Source organism: Cyclopterus lumpus, chromosome 9, assembly GCF_009769545.1.
Source record: "Cyclopterus lumpus isolate fCycLum1 chromosome 9, fCycLum1.pri, whole genome shotgun sequence".
NCBI classification, from domain to species: Eukaryota; Metazoa; Chordata; class Actinopteri; order Perciformes; family Cyclopteridae; genus Cyclopterus; species Cyclopterus lumpus.
In genome coordinates this window covers 2,355,690-2,377,803 of record NC_046974.1, presented here as the reverse complement: position 1 = coordinate 2,377,803, position 22,114 = coordinate 2,355,690, and the positions used below count along the sequence as shown (strand labels likewise).

The window sequence follows — 22,114 nt, the reverse complement described above, 5'->3', positions numbered from 1 at the left end:
AATGCTATTTTTTGAATAAAGAAGCGACGCGTTTTTTGCCCAACCGGAAGCTTCGCGTCGGCAAGCGAACAGTCTGTTTCTCGTCGGACTGTAATTCACGTGACCACATCCGGCGGCTATTCAAATCTTAGCCCGACGCTATCCGTGTGTTTTATCGTTTGTTGTTTATCGTTCTTTTCGAGATGCCGGCCGAGAATCTGCGATGGGAAACTTTACGGGCGTTGAAGAACTCCTCGAAGGGACAAATCAAGTTCGACCCGTACTGGTCCGAGCGGGGCGAGGTGAGTTTATTTAAAGATTACATCATAATAAATAGTTATCGGCGTCATGTCCGCCAGGCCAAAGATGTCTCTTTTAGATCGATTACTTTTATTATGTATTTATTTATTCATTGAGCTTCCTCGTGTGACATTTAAACCGTTCGACCCCACCCGGTCTGTCTGTGGCGACGGACGTCAATTAACACGGTTCTTTTAAAATCTCCATTAAAACTGTCTTAATTGGTCATCTTCATCTTCATCACTGACGCTCATTAGCTCACGTTACTTTATGTAAACACACTATAAAGCATCAAATACACACAGTTGTGCAATGTAATCCAGTATATATATATTTATACTTTTACTTTACTTAACGCCACAATTAATAGATTCATAACACCCCCCCCCCCCAAAAAAAACAGCCTAATTAATCAATCAATGTCTCCTTTTTGGCTCCACCCATAAACCTTTTGTGTCAAACTGTACATCACTTTTCAAAAGTCCCTTTTTAATGCTGTTAGTGTGCAGAAACCGGATGTTATTGTGCATGAAGGGTTTGTTTAGTTGAAGCCTGAATCTGAGTGTTCCTGTTTCCTTCAGGACATTCTGGCCGGCTGCAAAGAGGCCCTCAGCCTGTCTCCTCAGTCCGGGGTCATCCTGGAGCGCCTCGCCTCGTTCCCCCTGCAGAAGTCCTGCTTCCTGAGCTCCAGCTCCGGGGGTTCCAGCCCCGGCCTCTTCGACGAGAACTCGGCCTCGCTCTCCTCCTCGGGGTCCGTCTCCGACCTCCACGCCGGGCGCGCCGCGCCGTCCGCGGCCGCGTCTCTGAACGCCGAGCGCGAGCAGGCAAGTTCGGTTCCTCCTGCCGGCCGGTTCTGTGGTTCTGTGGTTCTGCACCTGAAGGACGCGGCTTTCTGTTGGGGTCAAGGGAAAGGTCACGGAGGAACTCGTGTGATTTGCCACACAGGGTTTTCAGAGGTCATTAAGGTCATTCAGAGGACATGACATGCAAACTAAGAGTCAGTTAATAAAGTTATAACTATTCTAAAACAGACATTTTAATGCCATTTCAGATTGAAAAAAACGGTCTTAAACCTTCACGTTGCTTCTTTTTCCAAGGGGACATTTAACTGGATTTTGTGCTTTCTTCCGCATTAACATTTTTTGTATTGCTTTCTGTGGCTTGAACTCTTTTATATCTGACTCTTCTCTCAATGTGCTGCAGGCTGTTGTTGACGAGGCGAAGGATGAAGACGCGGAGGAAGATGTGGGCGATGTTCACAGTCCTGCGTCTCCACCGGCCATTTCCCTGCTGTCGCCCAAAGCCATGGAGACGGACGGCCGCATCATCAAATTTGAGGAGGAACAACGAGAAAAGGCGAAGGTCAGACGCGCTGGCGCTTAAGTATCAACAGCTCAAATATTATATTTTATACAACAGTCTAAAGGACACGGACATACAAAACGTGTTCACCTTCATCTTAGAGTAGAACCGAACAACAGTTATTGGATTCATTGATTCTTCAACTGACAGAAAATTAATCCCAAATGTTTTAAGGATTTTCTCAATTTTATATTAATGAAGATTTATTTCTTTTGGACCGTCGTTCAGAAAAAAAACAGACGTTTTGATATATAATATTCTGTTGATGAATTGAAAAACGGATAATAATTGTACACTTTTTTTTTAATCAATATTTATTTCTTATTCAATCATTTCATATGGTAAGTTTAGCTTTTCTTCCTTTTTGACGTATTTATCATATATTTGTGTATTTTTAAAAAAAATGTTAAGCTTTCATGTTCCAGTATTAATATAATAATAATAATAATGCATTTAATTTATATAGCGCGCTTTTCGCTATATATATATAAAAAATGTTGGACTTTGTTACATGTGAAGCTTCTTAACATTTTTTTCTTTTTAAGATAAGATAAGATAATCCTTTATTAGTCCCTCAGTGGGGAAATTACAGGATTTAGCTTGTTTCTTTGATGTTCTTGCACACGCCGGTCCTGATGCATGTCTGTAACCCGTCTCCTGTAAATGTGACGATCAACAAAGCGTCTTGAATCTGTCAACAGATGGCGCTCAAGCGGCGGCAGGAAATGCACGAGAGGCTGGTGGCCGTGGTGGCGAGCTCCGAGTCGGAGCAGCTGAAGCGCTTCGAGGAGTTCATGGAGCTGAAGCAGAGGCAGGAGTTCCAGAGCATGAGGGACATGATGGACCGAGAGTAAGACCACCATGTTATTCATGTGCCGGGGTTCCCTGACATGTCATTCATGTGCCGGGGTTCCCTGACATGTCGTTCATGTGTCGGGGTTCCCTGACATGTCGTTCATGTGCCGGGGTTCCCTGACATGTCGTTCATGTGTCGGGGTTCCCTGACATGTCGTTCATGTGTCGGGGTTCCCTGACATGTCGTTCATGTGTCGGGGTTCCCTGACATGTCGTTCATGTGCCGGGGTTCCCTGACATGTCATTCATGTGCCGGGGTTCCCTGACATGTTATTCATGTGCCGGGGTTCCCTGACATGTCGTTCATGTGCCGGGGTTCCCTGACATGTCATTCATGTGCCGGGGTTCCCTGACATGTCTTTCATGTGTCGGGGTTCCCTGACATGTCGTTCATGTGTCGGGGTTCCCTGACATGTCGTTCATGTGCCGGGGTTCCCTGACATGTCGTTCATGTGCCGGGGTTCCCTGACATGTCTTTCATGTGTCGGGGTTCCCTGACATGTCATTCATGTGTCGGGGTTCCCTGACATGTCATTCATGTGCCGGGGTTCCCTGACATGTCGTTCATGTGTCGGGGTTCCCTGACATGTCGTTCATGTGTCGGGGTTCCCTGACATGTCGTTCATGTGCCGGGGTTCCCTGACATGTCGTTCATGTGTCGGGGTTCCCTGACATGTCGTTCATGTGTCGGGGTTCCCTGACATGTCGTTCATGTGTCGGGGTTCCCTGACATGTCGTTCATGTGTCGGGGTTCCCTGACATGTCTTTCATGTGTCGGGGTTCCCTGACATGTCATTCATGTGTCGGGGTTCCCTGACTTGTCGTTCATGTGCCGGGGTTCTCCTCTTTCTGTCCCGCAGAACCAAAGAGAGCATCGGGCGTCAAGAGAAGCTGAAGGAGGAGCAGCGGCACAGAATGAAGGTTTGATCATCGTCGTTTTAACCGAAAGATTCACGATCCCGTTCTCTCTATAGAGGAACTCCATCACGGTCACATGACTTCATGTCTATAGAGGAACTCCACCACGGTCACATGACTTCATGTCTATAGAGGAACTCCATCACGGTCACATGACTTCATGTCTATAGAGGGACTCCATCACGGTCACATGACTTCATGTCTATAGAGGAACTCCACCACGGTCACATGACTTCATGTTAGTCTATAGAGGAACTCCACCACGGTCACATGACTTCATGTTAGTCTATAGAGGAACTCCACCACGGTCACATGACTTCATGTTAGTCTATAGAGGAACTCCATCACGGTCACATGACTTCATGTTAGTCTATAGAGGAACTCCACCACGGTCACATGACTTCATGTCTATAGAGGAACTCCATCACGGTCACATGACTTCATGTCTATAGAGGAACTCCACCACGGTCACATGACTTCATGTCTATAGAGGAACTCCACCACGGTCACATGACTTCATGTCTATAGAGGAACTCCACCACGGTCACATGACTTCATGTCTATAGAGGAACTCCACCACGGTCACATGACTTCATGTCTATAGAGGGACTCCATCACGGTCACATGACTTCATGTTAGTCTATAGAGGAACTCCACCACGGTCACATGACTTCATGTCTATAGAGGAACTCCATCACAGTCACATGACTTCATGTTAGTCTATAGAGGAACTCCATCACAGTCACATGACTTCATGTCTATAGAGGAACTCCATCACGGTCACATGACTTCACGTTAGTCTATAGAGGAACTCCATCACAGTCACATGACTTCATGTCTATAGAGGAACTCCATCACGGTCACATGACTTCACGTTAGTCACATTGTTTCCATCCCCCGGGCGTCAGATCATCAACCTGCGTCTGAGGGAGGCGGAGCAGCAGCGCCTGCGGGAGGCGGAGCTCCAGCGGCAGCGGCAGGCGGACGGCCGCGAGCGTCTGCGCAACCTCAACAGCATCCAGGAGGAGATCCTGCAGCTCAACCAGCTGATGGAGCCGTCCACCCAGACCAGCCTCGGCTCCTACTGCACCCGCGGGAACCAGCTGTGCTCCCAGCTGTCGGAGGTGGTGCGGAAGACGGCGGAGGTCAGTCGGAGTTATGAGATCTGTTTATTACAACGTTGTTCTCAGAGTTGGGTTGTAAACAAACTTATTTAGAAGAGAGAACATTTAGATTAAGTTTTCTTTGCTCAGGTTTCATCCATCAGACTTATTTCTTACTTATTTATTTTTTAATATTTATATCAATCCTTTTTGTGTATAAAACGGGGGGGAAAAGACGACGTCTTCAAATTGTTCTCTTATCCACAGATATTTAAATTATGTAACGGAGAAAAATGTAAAAGCCTCACATTTGAGAAGCTGATAAATAAATAATAATAATAAGTGACAAATTGTTTAAGTTTCTCTGTCACATTCAAGTGAAGGTTTTATGTACAGAATGGTAGTTAAAAAATAAATAAAAATCAGAAGTATTTATACTTTTAAGTATCTGAACTTCTCCAAAGACACAGAATATATATCTAATTTTCTTTTCAATTGATTTTATTTATTTACCCCAGGGAGAGTTCCCCAGCATGGAGGACATGACCGTGGCCGAGCGAGCCCTCCACGAGATGCGGGCGCTGATGCAGGAGGAGGTGGCCAAGGCCCAGGACAAGAAGAAGAGGGACGAGGAGCAGGAGGAGCAGCGCCGGAAGCAGGAGGAGCTGCAGGCGCTGCAGGAGGCGCAGAAGAAGGCGGCGGCGGAGTCGGCCAAAGAGAAGGCCAAGAGGAAAGGTGAGGGAGTATTTAACACATCCATCTCTATATTTAATATATAAATATATATATATATATATATATATATATATATATACTTATTTAAAGCCGCCCCCTCCAACAGGTCTGCAGAACAGCGCTGAAGAAGGAACGCTGAAATGGTTCAAGGAGCTGCAGGAGTCGGCTGCTCGCTGTGCGCAAGCCTTCGAGCAGCTCAACGCCGCTAAAGACGCCCAGGTGTGTGTGTGTGTGTGTGTGTGTGTGTGTGTGTGTGTGTGTGTGTGTGTGTGTGTGTGTGTGTGTGTGTGTGTGTGTGTGTGTGTGTGTGTGTGTGTGTGTGTGTGTGTGTGTGTGTGTGTGTGTGTGTGTGTGTGTGTGTGTGTGTGTGTGTGTGTGTGTGTGTGTGTGTGTGTGTGTGTGTGTGTGTGTGTGTGTGTGTGTGTGTGTGTGTGTGTGTGTGTGTGTGTGTGTGTGTGTGTGTGTGTGTGTGTGTGTGTGTGTGTGTGTGTGTGTGTGTGTGTGTGTGTGTGTGTGTGTGTGTGTGTGTGTGTGTGTGTGTGTGTGCGTGCGTGCTTCCCTGAGTCGGGTCTGATTGCTCTTACCTGGGTCTGATTGCTCTTACCTGAGTTGGGTTTGATTGCTCTTACCTGAGTTGGGTTTGATTGCTCTTACCTGAGTTGGGTTTGATTGCTCTTACCTGAGTTGGGTTTGATTGCTCTTACCTGAGTTGGGTCTGATTGCTCTTCCCTGGGTTTGATTGCTCTTCCCTGAGTTGGGTTTGATTGATCTTCCCTGAGTTGGGTTTGATTGCTCTTCCCTGAGTTGGGTCTGATTGCTCTTCCCTGGGTTTGATTGCTCTTCCCTGAGTTGGGTCTGATTGCTCTTCCCTGAGTTGGGTCTGATTGCTCTTCCCTGAGTTGGGTTTGATTGCTCTTCCCTGAGTTGGGTCTGATTGCTCTTCCCTGGGTCTGATTGCTCTTCCCTGGGTCGGGTTTGATTGCTCTTCCCTGGGTCTGATTGCTCTTCCCTGGGTCTGATTGCTCTTCCCTGGGTCGGGTTTGATTGCTCTTCCCTGGGTCTGATTGCTCTTCCCTGGGTCTGATTGCTCTTCCCTGAGTTGTGTTTGATTGCTCTTCCCTGAGTTGGGTCTGATTGCTCTTCCCTGAGTTGTGTTTGATTGCTCTTCCCTGAGTTGGGTTTGATTGCTCTTCCCTGCGTCTGAAGGCGAAGAAGCTGAAGCTGGAGCTGCAGAAGGCGGCCAGCATCCCCGTCTGTCAGATCTCCAGTAACTCCGGATCGCAGCTCCGTGACATCTTCAACCGGCTCGACAAGCTGCTGGCGGGCCGCGCGGTGGTGTCGGGGGGCAGGAACGTGTGCACCTCCCAGCATCCTCAGGGCCTCGACTTCGTGAGCTTCAAGCTGGCCGAGAAGTTTGTGGTGAGTTTTTTTCTTTTGATGTTTTATCCCAGAAACCAAAATGTGGATCCTGAAAGTCCTTAAAATCTCCTCAAATTCATCTTAAATCCTCTTTTTGAATTTTATTTTCGTGTCGTTCTCATTTTTACAGTCAGTCACTTTTACATTTATTTGACTTAATTGACTTTATTAATTGATTATTAGATTTAATATACTTTATATTTATTTTCCCTACACATTTAGGAAAAAGTTTGAACATTATGCAGGAGAAGTTAAAAACCCAAATGTCTAATGAAAGTATAAATAAATATTAAAACAACATGTTACAGTACATTTCTAAACGGTTTTCACATTTTATGTAAATACATTTGGGCTTTTGCATCAGAAAAAAATAATTATAAAACCCACAACAACCAAAATGCTGACGCGGCTCCTTTCTGGGATTATTTATGTATTTATTTATGTATTTATTTACAGAAACAAGGAGAAGAGGAGGTGGCGTCTCACCACGAGGCCGCGTTCCCCATCGCCGTGGTGGCGTCCGGCATCTGGGAGGTGCACCCTCGGGTGGGCGAGCTCATCCTCGCCCACCTGCACAAGAAGTGTCCGTACGCCGTGCCGCACTACCCGCCCATGAAGGACGGCACGACGGTGGACGACTACCAGAGGTCAGCCCCGCCCCCCCCCCCCCCCCTCCCCCTTTCTAGTTATTAATGTTTTTATTGATCACTAATAACTCCTTTTTAATAATCAGGATTCTTGGGTACCGCGTGGACGACTCCGGGGTCGAAGGTCAGGACAGTTTCCTGAAGAGGATGTCGGGGATGATCCGTCTCTACGCCGCCATCATCCAGCTGAGGTGGCCCTACGGCTCCAAGCAGGGGGTAAGAGAGAGAGATATATATATATATATATATATATATATATATATATATATATATATATATATAATTATTTTTTCACAACATAGCGTATTTAACCCTGTGGTAATACTCTGTGGTAATACTCTATAGTAATACTCTAGTGTAATACTCTAGTAATACTCTAGTGTAATACTCTAGTAATACTCTGTAGTAATACTCTAGTAATACTCTGTAGTAATACTCTAGTAATACTCTATGGTAATACTCTAGTAATACTCTGGTAATACTCTGGTAATACTCTAGTAATACTCTAGTAATACTCTAGTAATACTCTATGGTAATACTCTGGTAATACTCTAGTAATACTCTAGTAATACTCTATGGTAATACTCTAGTAATACTCTAGTGTAATACTCTAGTAATACTCTAGTAATACTCTATGGTAATACTCTAGTAATACTCTATGGTAATACTCTATGGTAATACTCTATGGTAATACTCTAGTAATACTCTAGTAATACTCTAGTGTAATACTCTAGTAATACTCTATGGTAATACTCTAGTAATACTCTATGGTAATACTCTAGTAATACTCTAGTAATACTCTAGTGTAATACTCTGGTAATACTCTATGGTAATACTCTAGTAATACTCTAGTGTAATACTCTAGTAATACTCTATGGTAATACTATATGGTAATACTCTATGGTAATACTCTATGGTAATACTCTAGTAATACTCTAGTAATACTCTAGTAATACTCTAGTAATACTCTAGTAATACTCTAGTGTAATACTCTAGTGTAATACTCTAGTGTAATACTCTGTAGTAATACTCTAGTAATACTCTATGGTAATACTCTAGTAATACTCTAGTAATACTCTAGTAATACTCTAGTAATACTCTATGGTAATACTCTAGTAATACTCTAGTAATACTCTGGTAATACTCTGGTAATACTCTGGTAATACTCTAGTAATACTCTGGTAATACTCTGGTAATACTCTGGTAATACTCTGGTAATACTATGGTAATACTCTAGTGTAATACTCTATGGTAATACTCTAGTGTAATACTCTAGTAATACTCTAGTAATACTCAGTAATACTCAGTAATACTCTAGTAATACTCAGTAATACTCAGTAATACTCAGTAATACTCAGTAATACTCTAGTAATACTCAGTAATACTCAGTAATACTCAGTAATACTCTAGTAATACTCAGTAATACTCAGTAATACTCAGTAATACTCAGTAATACTCAGTAATACTCTAGTAATACTCGGTAATACTCAGTAATACTCAGTAATACTCTAGTAATACTCTAGTAATACTCAGTAATACTCAGTAATACTCAGTAATACTCAGTAATACTCTAGTGTAATACTCTAGTAATACTCTAGTAATACTCAGTAATACTCAGTAATACTCAGTAATACTCTAGTAATACTCAGTAATACTCAGTAATACTCAGTAATACTCAGTAATACTCAGTAATACTCTAGTAATACTCTAGTAATACTCAGTAATACTCAGTAATACTCAGTAATACTCTAGTAATACTCAGTAATACTCTAGTAATACTCAGTAATACTCAGTAATACTCTAGTAATACTCAGTAATACTCAGTAATACTCAGTAATACTCAGTAATACTCTAGTGTAATACTCTAGTAATACTCTAGTAATACTCAGTAATACTCAGTAATACTCTAGTAATACTCAGTAATACTCAGTAATACTCAGTAATACTCAGTAATACTCTAGTGTAATACTCTAGTAATACTCTAGTAATACTCAGTAATACTCAGTAATACTCAGTAATACTCTAGTAATACTCAGTAATACTCAGTAATACTCAGTAATACTCAGTAATACTCAGTAATACTCAGTAATACTCAGTAATACTCTAGTAATACTCTAGTAATACTCAGTAATACTCAGTAATACTCAGTAATACTCTAGTAATACTCAGTAATACTCAGTAATACTCAGTAATACTCAGTAATACTCTAGTAATACTCAGTAATACTCAGTAATACTCAGTAATACTCAGTAATACTCTAGTAATACTCTAGTAATACTCAGTAATACTCAGTAATACTCAGTAATACTCTAGTAATACTCAGTAATACTCAGTAATACTCAGTAATACTCAGTAATACTCTAGTAATACTCTAGTAATACTCAGTAATACTCAGTAATACTCTAGTAATACTCTAGTAATACTCAGTAATACTCAGTAATACTCTGTTCAGGCGGCTCCTCACGGGCTGAATCACGGGTGGCGCTGGTTGGCTCAGATGCTCAACATGGAGCCGCTCGCTGACATCACGGCGACGCTGCTGTTCGACTTCCTGGAGGTGAGTTATAGTACTACACCTCAGAGGTACATGTACTTTATACTACTACACCTCAGAGGTACATGTACTTTATACTACTACACCTCAGAGGTACATGTACTTTATACTACTACACCTCAGAGGTACATGTACTTTATACTACTACACCTCAGAGGTACATGTACTTTATACTACTACACCTCAGAGGTACATGTACTTTATACTACTACACCTCAGAGGTACATGTACTTTATACTGTACTACACCTCAGAGGTACATGTACTTTATACTACTACACCTCAGAGGTACATGTACTTTATACTACTACACCTCAGAGGTACATGTACTTTATACTACTACACCTCAGAGGTACATGTACTTTATACTACTACACCTCAGAGGTACATGTACTTTATACTACTACACCTCAGAGGTACATGTACTTTATACTGTACTACACCTCAGAGGTACATGTACTTTATACTACTACACCTCAGAGGTACATGTACTTTATACTACTACACCTCAGAGGTACATGTACTTTATACTACTACACCTCAGAGGTACATGTACTTTATACTACTACACCTCAGAGGTACATGTACTTTATACTACTACACCTCAGAGGTACATGTACTTTATACTACTACACCTCAGAGGTACATGTACTTTATACTGTACTACACCTCAGAGGTACATGTACTTTATACTGTACTACACCTCAGAGGTACATGTACTTTATACTACTACACCTCAGAGGTACATGTACTTTATACTACTACACCTCAGAGGTACATGTACTTTATACTACTACACCTCAGAGGTACATGTACTTTATACTACTACACCTCAGAGGTACATGTACTTTATACTACTACACCTCAGAGGTACATGTACTTTATACTACTACACCTCAGAGGTACATGTACTTTATACTACTACACCTCAGAGGTACATGTACTTTATACTGTACTACACCTCAGAGGTACATGTACTTTATACTACTACACCTCAGAGGTACATGTACTTTATACTACTACACCTCAGAGGTACATGTACTTTATACTACTACACCTCAGAGGTACATGTACTTTATACTACTACACCTCAGAGGTACATGTACTTTATACTACTACACCTCAGAGGTACATGTACTTTATACTGTACTACACCTCAGAGGTACATGTACTTTATACTACTACACCTCAGAGGTACATGTACTTTATACTACTACACCTCAGAGGTACATGTACTTTATACTACTACACCTCAGAGGTACATGTACTTTATACTACTACACCTCAGAGGTACATGTACTTTATACTACTACACCTCAGAGGTACATGTACTTTATACTGTACTACACCTCAGAGGTACATGTACTTTATACTACTACACCTCAGAGGTACATGTACTTTATACTACTACACCTCAGAGGTACATGTACTTTATACTACTACACCTCAGAGGTACATGTACTTTATACTACTACACCTCAGAGGTACATGTACTTTATACTGTACTACACCTCAGAGGTACATGTACTTTATACTACTACACCTCAGAGGTACATGTACTTTATACTACTACACCTCAGAGGTACATGTACTTTATACTACTACACCTCAGAGGTACATGTACTTTATACTACTACACCTCAGAGGTACATGTACTTTATACTACTACACCTCAGAGGTACATGTACTTTATACTGTACTACACCTCAGAGGTACATGTACTTTATACTACTACACCTCAGAGGTACATGTACTTTATACTACTACACCTCAGAGGTACATGTACTTTATACTACTACACCTCAGAGGTACATGTACTTTATACTACTACACCTCAGAGGTACATGTACTTTATACTACTACACCTCAGAGGTACATGTACTTTATACTGTACTACACCTCAGAGGTACATGTACTTTATACTACTACACCTCAGAGGTACATGTACTTTATACTACTACACCTCAGAGGTACATGTACTTTATACTACTACACCTCAGAGGTACATGTACTTTATACTGTACTACACCTCAGAGGTACATGTACTTTATACTACTACACCTCAGAGGTACATGTACTTTATACTATTACACCTCAGAGGTACATGTACTTTATACTACTACACCTCAGAGGTACATGTACTTTATACTATTACACCTCAGAGGTACATGTACTTTATACTACTACACCTCAGAGGTACATGTACTTTATACTATTACACCTCAGAGGTACATGTACTTTATACTACTACACCTCAGAGGTACATGTACTTTATACTATTACACCTCAGAGGTACATGTACTTTATACTACTACACCTCAGAGGTACATGTACTTTATACTACTACACCTCAGAGGTACATGTACTTTATACTACTACACCTCAGAGGTACATGTACTTTATACAGTACTACACCTCAGAGGTACATGTACTTTATACTACTACACCTCAGAGGTACATGTACTTTATACTGTACTACACCTCAGAGGTACATGTACTTTATACTGTACTACATCTCAGAGGTACATGTACTTTATACTACTACACCTCAGAGGTACATGTACTTTATACTACTACACCTCAGAGGTACATGTACTTTATACTACTACACCTCAGAGGTACATGTACTTTATACTACTACACCTCAGAGGTACATGTACTTTATACTGTACTACACCTCAGAGGTACACGTTGTACTTTATACTGTACTACATCTCAGAGGTACATGTACTTTTTACTGTACTACACCTCAGAGGTACATGTTGTACTTTATACTGTACTACATCTCAGAGGTACATGTACTTTTTACTGTACTACACCTCAGAGGTACATGTTGTACTTTATACTGTACTACACCTCAGAGGTACATGTAGTACTTTATACTGTACTACACCTCAGAGGTACATGTAGTACTTTTTACTGTACTACACCTCAGAGGTACATGTTGTACTTTATACTGTACTACACCTCAGAGGTACATGTTGTACTTTATACTGTACTACACCTCAGAGGTACATGTAGTACTTTTTACTGTACTACACCTCAGAGGTACATGTTGTACTTTATACTGTACTACACCTCAGAGGTACATGTTGTACTTTATACTGTACTACACCTCAGAGGTACATGTAGTACTTTATACTGTACTACATCTCAGAGGTACATGTACTTTATACTGTACTACACCTCAGAGGTACACGTTGTACTTTATACTGTACTACACCTCAGAGGTACTTGTTGTACTTTGTGTCCTTCAGGTTTGTGGCCATGCGTTGATGAAACAGTATCAGAGCCAGTTCTGGAAACTCATCCTGCTGCTGAAGGAGGAGTACTTCCCCAGGTTCTCTCTCTCTCTCTCTCTCTCTCTTTCTTTCTTTCTTTCTTTCTTTCTTTCTTTCTTTCTCTCTCTCTCTCTGGTACGTTTCTTTAGTTCACCTCTCTCTCTCTCGCGCTCTCTGTCGCTCTCTCTCTCCCTGGTACGTTTCTTTGGTTCACGTCTTTGTCTCTCTCTCTCTCTCTCTCTCTCTCTCTCTCTCTCTCTCTCTCTCGTACGTTTCTTTGGTTCATGTCTTTGTCTCTCTCTCTCTCTGGAACGTGTCTTTGGTTCACGTCTTTGTCTCTCTCTCTCTCTCGTACGTTTCTTTAGTTCACGTCTCTCTCTCTCTCTCTCTCTCTCTCTCTCTCTCTCTCTCGTACGTTTCTTTGGTTCACGTCTTTGTCTCTCTCTCTCTCTCTCTCTCTCTCTCTCTCTCTCGTACGTTTCTTTGGTTCACGTCTTTGTCTCTCTCTCTCTCTCTCTCTCTCTCTCTCGTACGTTTCTTTGGTTCATGTCTTTGTCTCTCTCTCTCTCTCTCTCTCTCTCTCTGGAACGTGTCTTTGGTTCACGTCTTTGTCTCTCTCTCTCTCTCTCGTACGTTTCTTTAGTTCACGTCTCTCTCTCTCTCTCTCTCTCTCTCTCTCTCGTACGTTTCTTTGGTTCACGTCTTTGTCTCTCTCTCTCTCTCTCTCTCTCTCTCTCGTGTGTCTGCAGGATTGAAGCCGTGGCGAGCAGCGGACAGATGGGCTCGGTCATCAGACTCCAACAGTTCCTAGAGGTCCGTTACTTTCTGTTTTATTATTCTTCTCCACATTTTACTCACCACTTTTTTTTTTTCTTTTAATAAAAATTTTAAAAATCTTTATTTATTATTCTGGCACGGCTTATGAACAACCCGGCGTATGTTTTATAATAATAATAATAAAAAGGTTTTATTGCAACATGTAAGACATAAATGTTTATATTTTTGCACTAGATTTAATCTAAAATACACTCAAATAAAGGTAAATGTACGTGTGTATATTTATGTTTTTTATATATATATATATATATTATATTTATTTTTTATATATACATTTTATATTTATTTTTTATATATATATTTTTTTTAATATATTTTCATATTAATTTAGATATATTTATAATTGATATATATGAATCGATGATTTTTACTTTAGTTTCTCTTTATTGAACGTCCTATCTGAACAAAGATGGCGTCTTTCCTCCACCTTTCCAACATTTACTCCGTAATAAGTCAAAGCAAAAAATAATAAGGGGAAAAAAAGACTTTAATGAATAATAAGTGACTTCTATTCACAATAAGAACTTGTAAGCGTTCATGAAGCGTCTCTGTTTCCCTCGTTGGTAGACGTCGCTGCAGAGCCGACAGATCCGTCCGCCCAAAGGTCAGCTGACCTCCATGTTCTGGGGCTCGTGATGGAGGAGGAGGAGGAGGAAGAGGAGGAGCCGCCATGTTGGATGGAGATGAATGAGGCAGGAATGGGATTTCTTTCTCATATATATTCCAAATAAATTGAACGTCTCCTGTGACGTCTTTTACCGGCTGACAGCAAAGGAAGTCCGGTTCATTTAAAGCAAGGCAGTAATTATGTCGGGATGTGAACCTTCAGATTCATGTTTTAAGTTTCACTCGTTGGGTTTCTTTGAGGGTTAAAGCTAAAAAAAAAAAATCTCTTTATCGTCACTAAATTAGTTTTCTTTGTTTTTATTTCAACAGTCGCCGTTCAAATGTAAATTGTGTTTGAACTTTTTTGGGGTATTTTATGTTTTTAAGGAATCCACCATGTGGAGCAAAGACGGATATTTATATAAGAAAAAGGTTTAAAAACAAGATTCGATGAGGCTGTAATAGGTTTGAATATTAAGACGTTGTTTACCAGAATGATCCAAATGTCTGAAATAAAACCTTGTTGGCAGTTTACTGGAAGTTTGTCCTCTTTTATATTCGATTCTACGGAGCGCCGCGAGGGTCAAAAACATAATTATTCAGTGATTTTATTTCAGCCTCAACTTTTTTTTTTAAATCACTTATTTAATTGTAATCTCTGAAGTTGTAACTGGTGATAAACCTGATTTTAATAAGTATAAATTATTTTTAATGTTGTGGCGTCTGATGGAAAAACTAAAGTGATGCACATTTATCAAACTACTCCAGTTATCGTTTGAATACAATTAATTCAAGAAATGCATCTGCAATTTGCAGATTAAAAACATTCAAACTGGCCGGTCTACTTTAATATAATTGAACCCCCAAAGAGAGCAGGCTGATCCTGCATCAGTTACAGAGAAACGGTCAACTGAAATTAAAATGATCTGAAACGAGTTCTCAAAACAAGAAAAAATTCTAAATAACTTTTCCTCCAGACAAAACTGAAGGTATCGGCCTTTAAAATCAACTTACAAGTCAGTGATATTTAATTATTTACATTTTTCAATGTGTTGCCTCCGTCTAGAATTTTTATAGATTTTTACGTATTATTTGAATGCTTGCAGGAGTCAAAATAAACCGTGTTCATTCAGAAAGAATCTGTTAATACAGACGGCAGAATATTCCTGTGACGCCATTCGAGGCCCAAAAATGTGTAAAGAACATTAATTTCCAGATCCGCAGGCTTTAAAGTATTAAAAAGGACAACACAGCAGATGATCAGCTCCACAGAATGATAAATACAACTAAACACATTTGCAGGAAAATGAACAGACTCGCAGCTTCAAAGACAAACGTGACTACTGCGTTTATTGTTATCGGTTGCAGTTCCCACCGTTCGCCAGCAGAGGGCAGTGAAACGCCTTCAGAGGAGCCGCTGATGGTCACTGAGACCTCGTCCTCTACTTTAATGTCTGCAGGTTTGAGGCTCCGCGGGGCTCAAAGGGCTCCGGTACTATCGGCCCTCGCGGTTGAGCGACGCCCCCTCGCGGTTGAGCGACGCCCCCTCCATCCGCCGGTACCAGTGCTTGACCTTGGTGTTCTCCATCATGTCGTCAAACGCCTGCAGGCCCTCCATCACCCGCAGGACGCCGAACACCGCCTGCAACGACGCAGGATGAAAGTTTAAGTGTTTATCGTTGGTACGGTGGCCATTAAGGGACACTTGAAAAACTAATAATGAATCGATTAAACCAACAGGTGTTATACAAAGAGCCTTAAGTTTGCATTTTACACACAGAGACAGAGAGACAGACAGACGCAGACAGACACACACACACACACAGAGAGAGACAGACAGAGACACACACACAGACACACACACACACACACACACACACACACACACACACAGAGACAGACGCGTCCTCTCACCAGGTCGGCCAGGTTGGGGTGATCTCCGCCCATGAACTTCCTGTTCTTGCCGATGGCCGCCACCCAGTCGTTGACGGCCTTGTAGAGGTCCTGCCTCACGTCGTCCTGCAGCTGGTGTCTGTTGTACCAACGAAGAAGAGGAAGATGCATTAAAAAAACATTTCCGTAAACAACATTGGACTGAACCCATTAAAAAAAAACAATTTTTAAAAAAAGCGTCTCTCCTCACCGACTCTTCAGCCGCTTGCCGATGAGGAACATGGCCGCGGCGCCGACGTACTTGGCGAAGAATCCTTCGTACGGGCCGAACTTGCCCTCGCGCACGATGTAGTCGAAGGAGGCCAAGGCCTCGCCGGACGTCCGGTACACGTTGGGCGATATGAGATGCACGAGCCAATCGTCGGCCCACTGGCGCCACTTCATCTCCTCTCTGGGGACCAAACGAGAGGCCATTGGACGAGAGCGACCTTTCAAAATAAGAGTGTCAAATGCCAGAAGTACCAGGTCTCATTTTGCAGTTACGCAAGCCAGCATGCTTTTTTTTCCTGGCTATTCTGACCCACAATGCATTGCACAGCAGATGTGTTTTGAGTAACAGGGTCAAAGGTCAAGGTGCCATTTTACGAAGTCCTATTCATAATAACAATGTTTATGTGTGTTATTGATGTAGCTGAACGGGCTTTACATTTACAAAAGAATTAGTTAAAATCAGAAAATCTTACTTTTACAAATAAAATAAATTAAAACCAGAAAATCTTACTTTTACTAATAAAATAATTTAAAAACAGAAAATCTTACTTTTACAAATAAAATAATTTAAAAACAGAAAATCTTACTTTTACTAATAAAATAATTTAAAAACAGAAAATCTTACTTTTACTAATAAAATAAATAAAAGTGATAGGTTTTTGCGTTTTGAATTTTTAAGCAGTATCTAAACATTTTTGAATAAGAACTGGAAAACATTTTAACAATTGAAGGCACGCTGCTTGTAAATAAAGAGGTTACGCAACTCTCTGCACATACTGACGCATGCTGGAGTGTAAACAGCAGGTTTATATACGTCAGGTCCTCACTGACCCCATCTGACCCCAGTGAGCTTCACACTGTTATTGTCACGTGACCTCGTGTGTGCAGAGGATCGGGTCTGGGTCCAGACACCAGGTCCGGACTTACTTCTGCGCCCCCTTCTCGGGGTAGAGCTCCGCCGCCTCGTCCTCCCCCAGCATCACCCAGTACTTGTTGCTGTACTCCGTCACCTCCTTCCCGCGCTCGTTCACGGACTTCATCTCCGGGTAGCAGCGAAGGATGTCGGACACGCTTTTGTCCCTGAAGACAAAACGCTTTTTTTTAATTAAAAAAAGGTCAAAATCACAGGAATACACAAAAAAAATACACAGATTATTCCCTCCAGGGCTGCACACACACATGCATGCATGACAGCTTGGGTTTTATTTGCATATTTATTTAAGAGAAAAGTAACGATTGTTTTCTTTATTGAATCTGCTAATTATTTTCTTGATTAAAATCGCTTTTTACCATTTCTAAAATGTACGAAAATAGTGAAAAACTGTGAAGTCTGTAGATTATCTAAAAAAAACCTGGGACATTTTATTTAATTTTTTCATGGAAAGACTGCTTTGAGCTCCACAAACTAAAATCATAATCGCCTTCGAATCCAACTAAATCTATTTGCCCGTCCTTCTGCTGGTCAGTTATAATAATCACCACATGAGTGAGGCCACAACTTACCTGCTGATCAAATACGTCTTGAGGGAGCTGATGATGACGGACGAGTCATTCAGTTGCTGCAGAGAGAAAAGACAAAAAGAGGGTTTAATTATGGGGGAAATAATAAACAACAACAGAACATTTGCTTTCCAACAGATTTCCACTTTTAAAGCAGTGGAGAAAAGTTTTTTTACTTCATGTTAACATCGATTTCATCAAACAGGAAGTGGATGTAGTCGTCACTCGTGGGTTTTGGGGACTACAGTTATGAAGCCTTCGGCTTTCCGCCATCTTGGTTTTTTGCAACCAGTGAACAGGAAGTGATAAGTTCTGGACTGAGGAGGCGTGACGTATGGACGCCGTATACGACTCTGGTGGAGACCCGTCTTACCACGTCGCTATCCACCATCAGGATGGGCACTTTTCTGTAGACCGACCACTTGATCTCCTTCCTCATCACCGGGTTCACCTCCACGATCTCGTACGGCAGCCCGTGGTAGTCCAGAAAGGCTCGCACCTTGCTGCAGAACGGGCAGGTCTTGTACTGGTAGAGGGTCAGCTTCACGCCTCCTGCTCCTCCTCCTCCAGACACCTGGAACGAGGCAGAAGAGGAGAGACGATGATTTACACTTGATCTCTAAAAGGTCCTGGGTCACCTGAACACATCGTATTAACTGTAGAATATTAAATTCAATGTCAAAGTTTCAGGAGAAAGTTGCGAAAGCATCAACATTAAAGGTTCACAATAATATTAATTTAAATATTAAAACATGTGTATTGTTGTATAATGACATACATACACAGTATTATAATATAGATATTAAATATAAATATATTTTTATTCATTCAAAATTATAATAATACCCCAGAGTGTATTTGTTTAATGTTATTTATAAGTACAAAAACATTATACAAATACACTCTGGGGTATCATTATAATATACAAACACATTTTTGATAAGGACATTTTTGTGAATCTGTAAAGTAAAATAAAGCTAGTGGAAGAAGTGCTCAACTAAAAAGCACTGTAACAATGTAAACAAATACTGTATTACAAGTCCTGCTTTCAGAATCTTAAATCAAGTAAAAAGGTACAAAAGTATTATCTTCAAGTTATATTCAAAGTACTAAAAAGTACTCATTATGCAGAATGACTAATTTCAGAAATATGTCATATTATATTACTGACGTATGACTTTAATGTTGAAGCCGGTTAATGTGGAGCGAAGTTTAATTACTTTATTGACTGCAAGGTAACTTAACGTAATAATAATAATACTTCATAATGTATTTTTGTATTAATAATGCAAAGTACGCTGTGAAACAAATGCAGTGCAGTAAAAAGTACAATATGGCCCTCTGAATAGTGGAGTAGAAGTATACATTAAAGTGCATTAAAGTGTATTCAACAGTATTTGAGTGAATGTGCCTCGTTACAGTAACTACTTTAGTAACTACTTTAGTAACTACTTAACTGTAGATGGAGTTCAGGTGACCCTGTCTGCAGGTATGAAGTTAGGTAACAATGGAGCACCGTAACAGGAGATTAGCGGGACACCGGCTCGCAGTGTGGCCGCGTTCGAGGCTCCGGAGAGCGGACTCACCTTGGTCCCCTCCTCGGCCAGGTGCTGCTGGAGCCTGAACTTCACCGTCTGATATAAACCCAAACCTCCACCGAGCAGGACGGCGCAGCCGAGCACCCTCCCCCGTCCTCCTGCTCCTCCTGTCCGCAGGGAGGCCAGAAGCTTGGACCGGTACCCTCCGGAACCGAACGCCCTCCTGGACCCCGCCAGGTAGGAGGAGACGGTACCGGACCGGCGGGCGGCGGCAGACTCCAAAATGCCACCGCCGACCTTACAGAGCGCTCTGGTGCAGGCGGCCGCCATGTTGGATTTACATAAAGTACCAGAATGCACCGCGGGGCAGGGGACAGGTTTTAATATCCTTGAGATAAAAAAAAATAGAAATGTGCAGTCTTTTCGTTATTAATAATATGAAGGATGGACACGAATGATTTACAGCCGTTTTAACATATTAGAAAAAATATACTATGTTGTTTACGTATCATTATTATTATTTTAAATGTAAAGTATGCTATTAAACACATACAAATAAGTATTTTGTCTAACACCCAGACTCTACAGACAATAAAAAGCAATTGAGCTAATTCTATTTATTAATTTGCACTGCCCCTCCCCCTTAAATATACTAAACATATTATCAAAACTATATGTAAAACAATTTAAATTGACAAAAACAACTAGAAGAAATTTAGATTTAGAAATCGTTTAGAAGTATTTATATATTGTATTATGTTGTATTTGTTTATTCTACTTATAATACATTTTAAAATCAAATGCATGTAGTTTTACATTTTTTTTTATTTATAGGTGTATATATTATGAAAAGCTAGATTTTTTGGTATTTGTATTCTAAATTATTTCCGTATTTTTTAAAATTATTATTTGTTAGAATTCAATCGATGTATTCAATATACATTGGGGTGTGTTCAAGTGCGTCTGGACGGTGGTGCGTTCACGGGCGTCGTTATTCCCACTTGCTCTACCCTCTCCGACCGCATCAGCGGCAGCAGCGCCTCGTCTCCAGCGAGAGAGCGGAGGTCCCCCGCCCCCCTCCAACAGCATCCATTTAAAGCCTCGGTGTGTTCCACTGGTCAAATCAGCCCCGCATCTCTCCCCGGAGTCAGACCACTCCTCACCGGGATGTCATCGTCGAGCAACGGGCGCGGATTTAGCCCCGAGAGCCTACGATAGTGGAGGATTATCCGTTGTAAATTGTTCCGTTTTTTTTTCTCCCACCGGACCAGAACGCGGCGCGTGGATGAAGACGGGAGGAGACAAATAACGGTTTTATGTTTCTTTTATTTAAAAAAAATTTAAAAAAAATAACCGTTGAGGTTTTTTCAGCTCGCTCGCGCACGCGAACGTTACCGGAGCCGTTGGTGCGTCTCTCTCTCTCTCTCGGGCCGACGCGGTGTGTTTTCCCCCACGAACAAACGGCCCTTCACCTCTTTTATATTTTATATGAACGCGGAGACGCGAAGGGGGAGACTTTTACCTCCCAAAGGATAACCACCGGAGCTCCTCGCTAGCCTCCCAGCGGTTAAGCTAGTTATTTATTTATTTATTTATTTGTATTGTTATTTCTCTCCTCTCTCGTCTGTCTATCGCCCGTGAAGAACGAGATGGTGGCGGAGGAGGAGTGCACGTGAACGGACACACACTCTCTCCATGAAGGTCATGATACTGAGAGAATGATCATGCTGGAAAAACAGGTGAGACATCCGGCCGAAGCTCATTTGCATGTTCGGGTAATTAGAAGCTAGCTCGTATCTGATTGGTAGTGATTTGCATATTTCCCATGGTTAAAGTCAACCTGTCTCTCCGGCTGCTGCTGGTTTTTATTAATACACCTTAATGGAGTTTGTGTTTGAGTTTCGCACAGTATAACACTGTCGTATATTATTTTGCTTTTCTTTTTAACATTATAAGGTTCCCACTGCCAGCCTTTTTTTAATTTTAATTTTAATTTTTTTTGTTTATTGTTTAAAATACAGATTAAAAAAAATAGTATCAGATAATACAGAATATTGTCCACCATCAAGTTCCCAGAGCCCAATGTGACATCTTTTATTTCATTGTTTTATTTATACCAACAGTCCAAAAAATATACAAAAATATATTCAATTTACAATCATATAAAATAGGGGGAAAAAAGCTGCAAATCGTTCAAATTGAAAAACATATTAATGTAGTTTACTGTCTTTTTTTAGATCAATTTATCAATATTAATAATCTTTCTGTATCTGAAAATAATGAAAAATAGTTCCAATGATCAAAAAAAAGATATAAAA

General features: G+C 41.1%; 3 protein-coding genes across 5 annotated transcripts in view; 2 read left to right on the top strand and 1 right to left on the bottom strand.

Annotated features, from left to right (window-relative positions):
• Window positions 1-92: 92 nt before the first annotated feature.
• On the top strand, window positions 93-15,129 carry gle1 (GLE1 RNA export mediator). The gene is made up of 15 exons (XM_034540559.1): window positions 93-281; window positions 861-1,103; window positions 1,483-1,641; window positions 2,343-2,491; window positions 3,357-3,417; window positions 4,323-4,559; window positions 5,036-5,252; window positions 5,359-5,471; window positions 6,459-6,671; window positions 7,128-7,318; window positions 7,405-7,534; window positions 9,771-9,875; window positions 13,129-13,211; window positions 13,902-13,965; window positions 14,557-15,129. Exons 1-15 carry the CDS (start codon window positions 183-185, stop codon window positions 14,623-14,625), a joined length of 2,133 nt encoding a protein of 710 aa, XP_034396450.1. The 5' UTR covers window positions 93-182; the 3' UTR covers window positions 14,626-15,129.
• Window positions 15,130-15,918: 789 nt separating this feature from the next.
• Window positions 15,919-20,178, bottom strand: ptgesl (prostaglandin E synthase 2-like). 2 transcript variants are annotated; one of them, XM_034540560.1, is made up of 7 exons: window positions 19,845-20,178; window positions 18,632-18,832; window positions 18,262-18,317; window positions 17,686-17,838; window positions 16,739-16,939; window positions 16,510-16,627; window positions 15,919-16,237 (listed from the first exon to the last, which is right to left on the bottom strand). In XM_034540560.1, exons 1-7 carry the CDS (start codon window positions 20,124-20,126, stop codon window positions 16,091-16,093), a joined length of 1,158 nt encoding a protein of 385 aa, XP_034396451.1. In that variant the 5' UTR covers window positions 20,127-20,178; the 3' UTR covers window positions 15,919-16,090. The 2 variants fall into 2 exon arrangements, with proteins under 2 accessions (XP_034396451.1, XP_034396452.1); XM_034540561.1 differs by having other exon boundaries at window positions 16,739-16,976; window positions 19,845-20,137.
• Window positions 20,179-20,821: 643 nt separating this feature from the next.
• Window positions 20,822-22,114, top strand: part of LOC117735767 (ral guanine nucleotide dissociation stimulator-like) — a 47,224-nt gene continuing 45,931 nt past the window's right edge. Inside the window, exons 1-2 of one of the 2 annotated variants that reach the window (XM_034540557.1) lie at window positions 20,822-21,107; window positions 21,440-21,535. In XM_034540557.1, the coding sequence (XP_034396448.1) occupies window positions 21,515-21,535 (21 nt within the window). In that variant the 5' untranslated portion in view covers window positions 20,822-21,107; window positions 21,440-21,514. Of the gene's footprint in view, window positions 21,536-22,114 lie in introns of both variants that reach the window. The other variant, XM_034540556.1, reaches the window with a different exon arrangement.

Bases quoted from the DNA above. Each gene is read 5' to 3' on its own strand.
- gle1 (XM_034540559.1), top strand. From the start codon at position 183: ATGCCGGCCGAGAATCTGCGATGGGAAACTTTACGGGCGTTGAAGAAC. The intron at 3,418-4,322 runs GTTTGATCATCG...CCCGGGCGTCAG, and splicing joins AGCAGCGGCACAGAATGAAG to ATCATCAACCTGCGTCTGAG. The intron at 6,672-7,127 runs GTGAGTTTTTTT...ATTTATTTACAG, and splicing joins AGCTGGCCGAGAAGTTTGTG to AAACAAGGAGAAGAGGAGGT.
- ptgesl (XM_034540560.1), bottom strand. From the start codon at position 20,126: ATGGCGGCCGCCTGCACCAGAGCGCTCTGTAAGGTCGGCGGTGGCATT. The intron at 18,318-18,631 runs GTAAGACGGGTC...TTCTCTCTGCAG, and splicing joins TGATGGTGGATAGCGACGTG to CAACTGAATGACTCGTCCGT. The intron at 16,628-16,738 runs GTGAGGAGAGAC...TTGGTACAACAG, and splicing joins GGCAAGCGGCTGAAGAGTCG to ACACCAGCTGCAGGACGACG.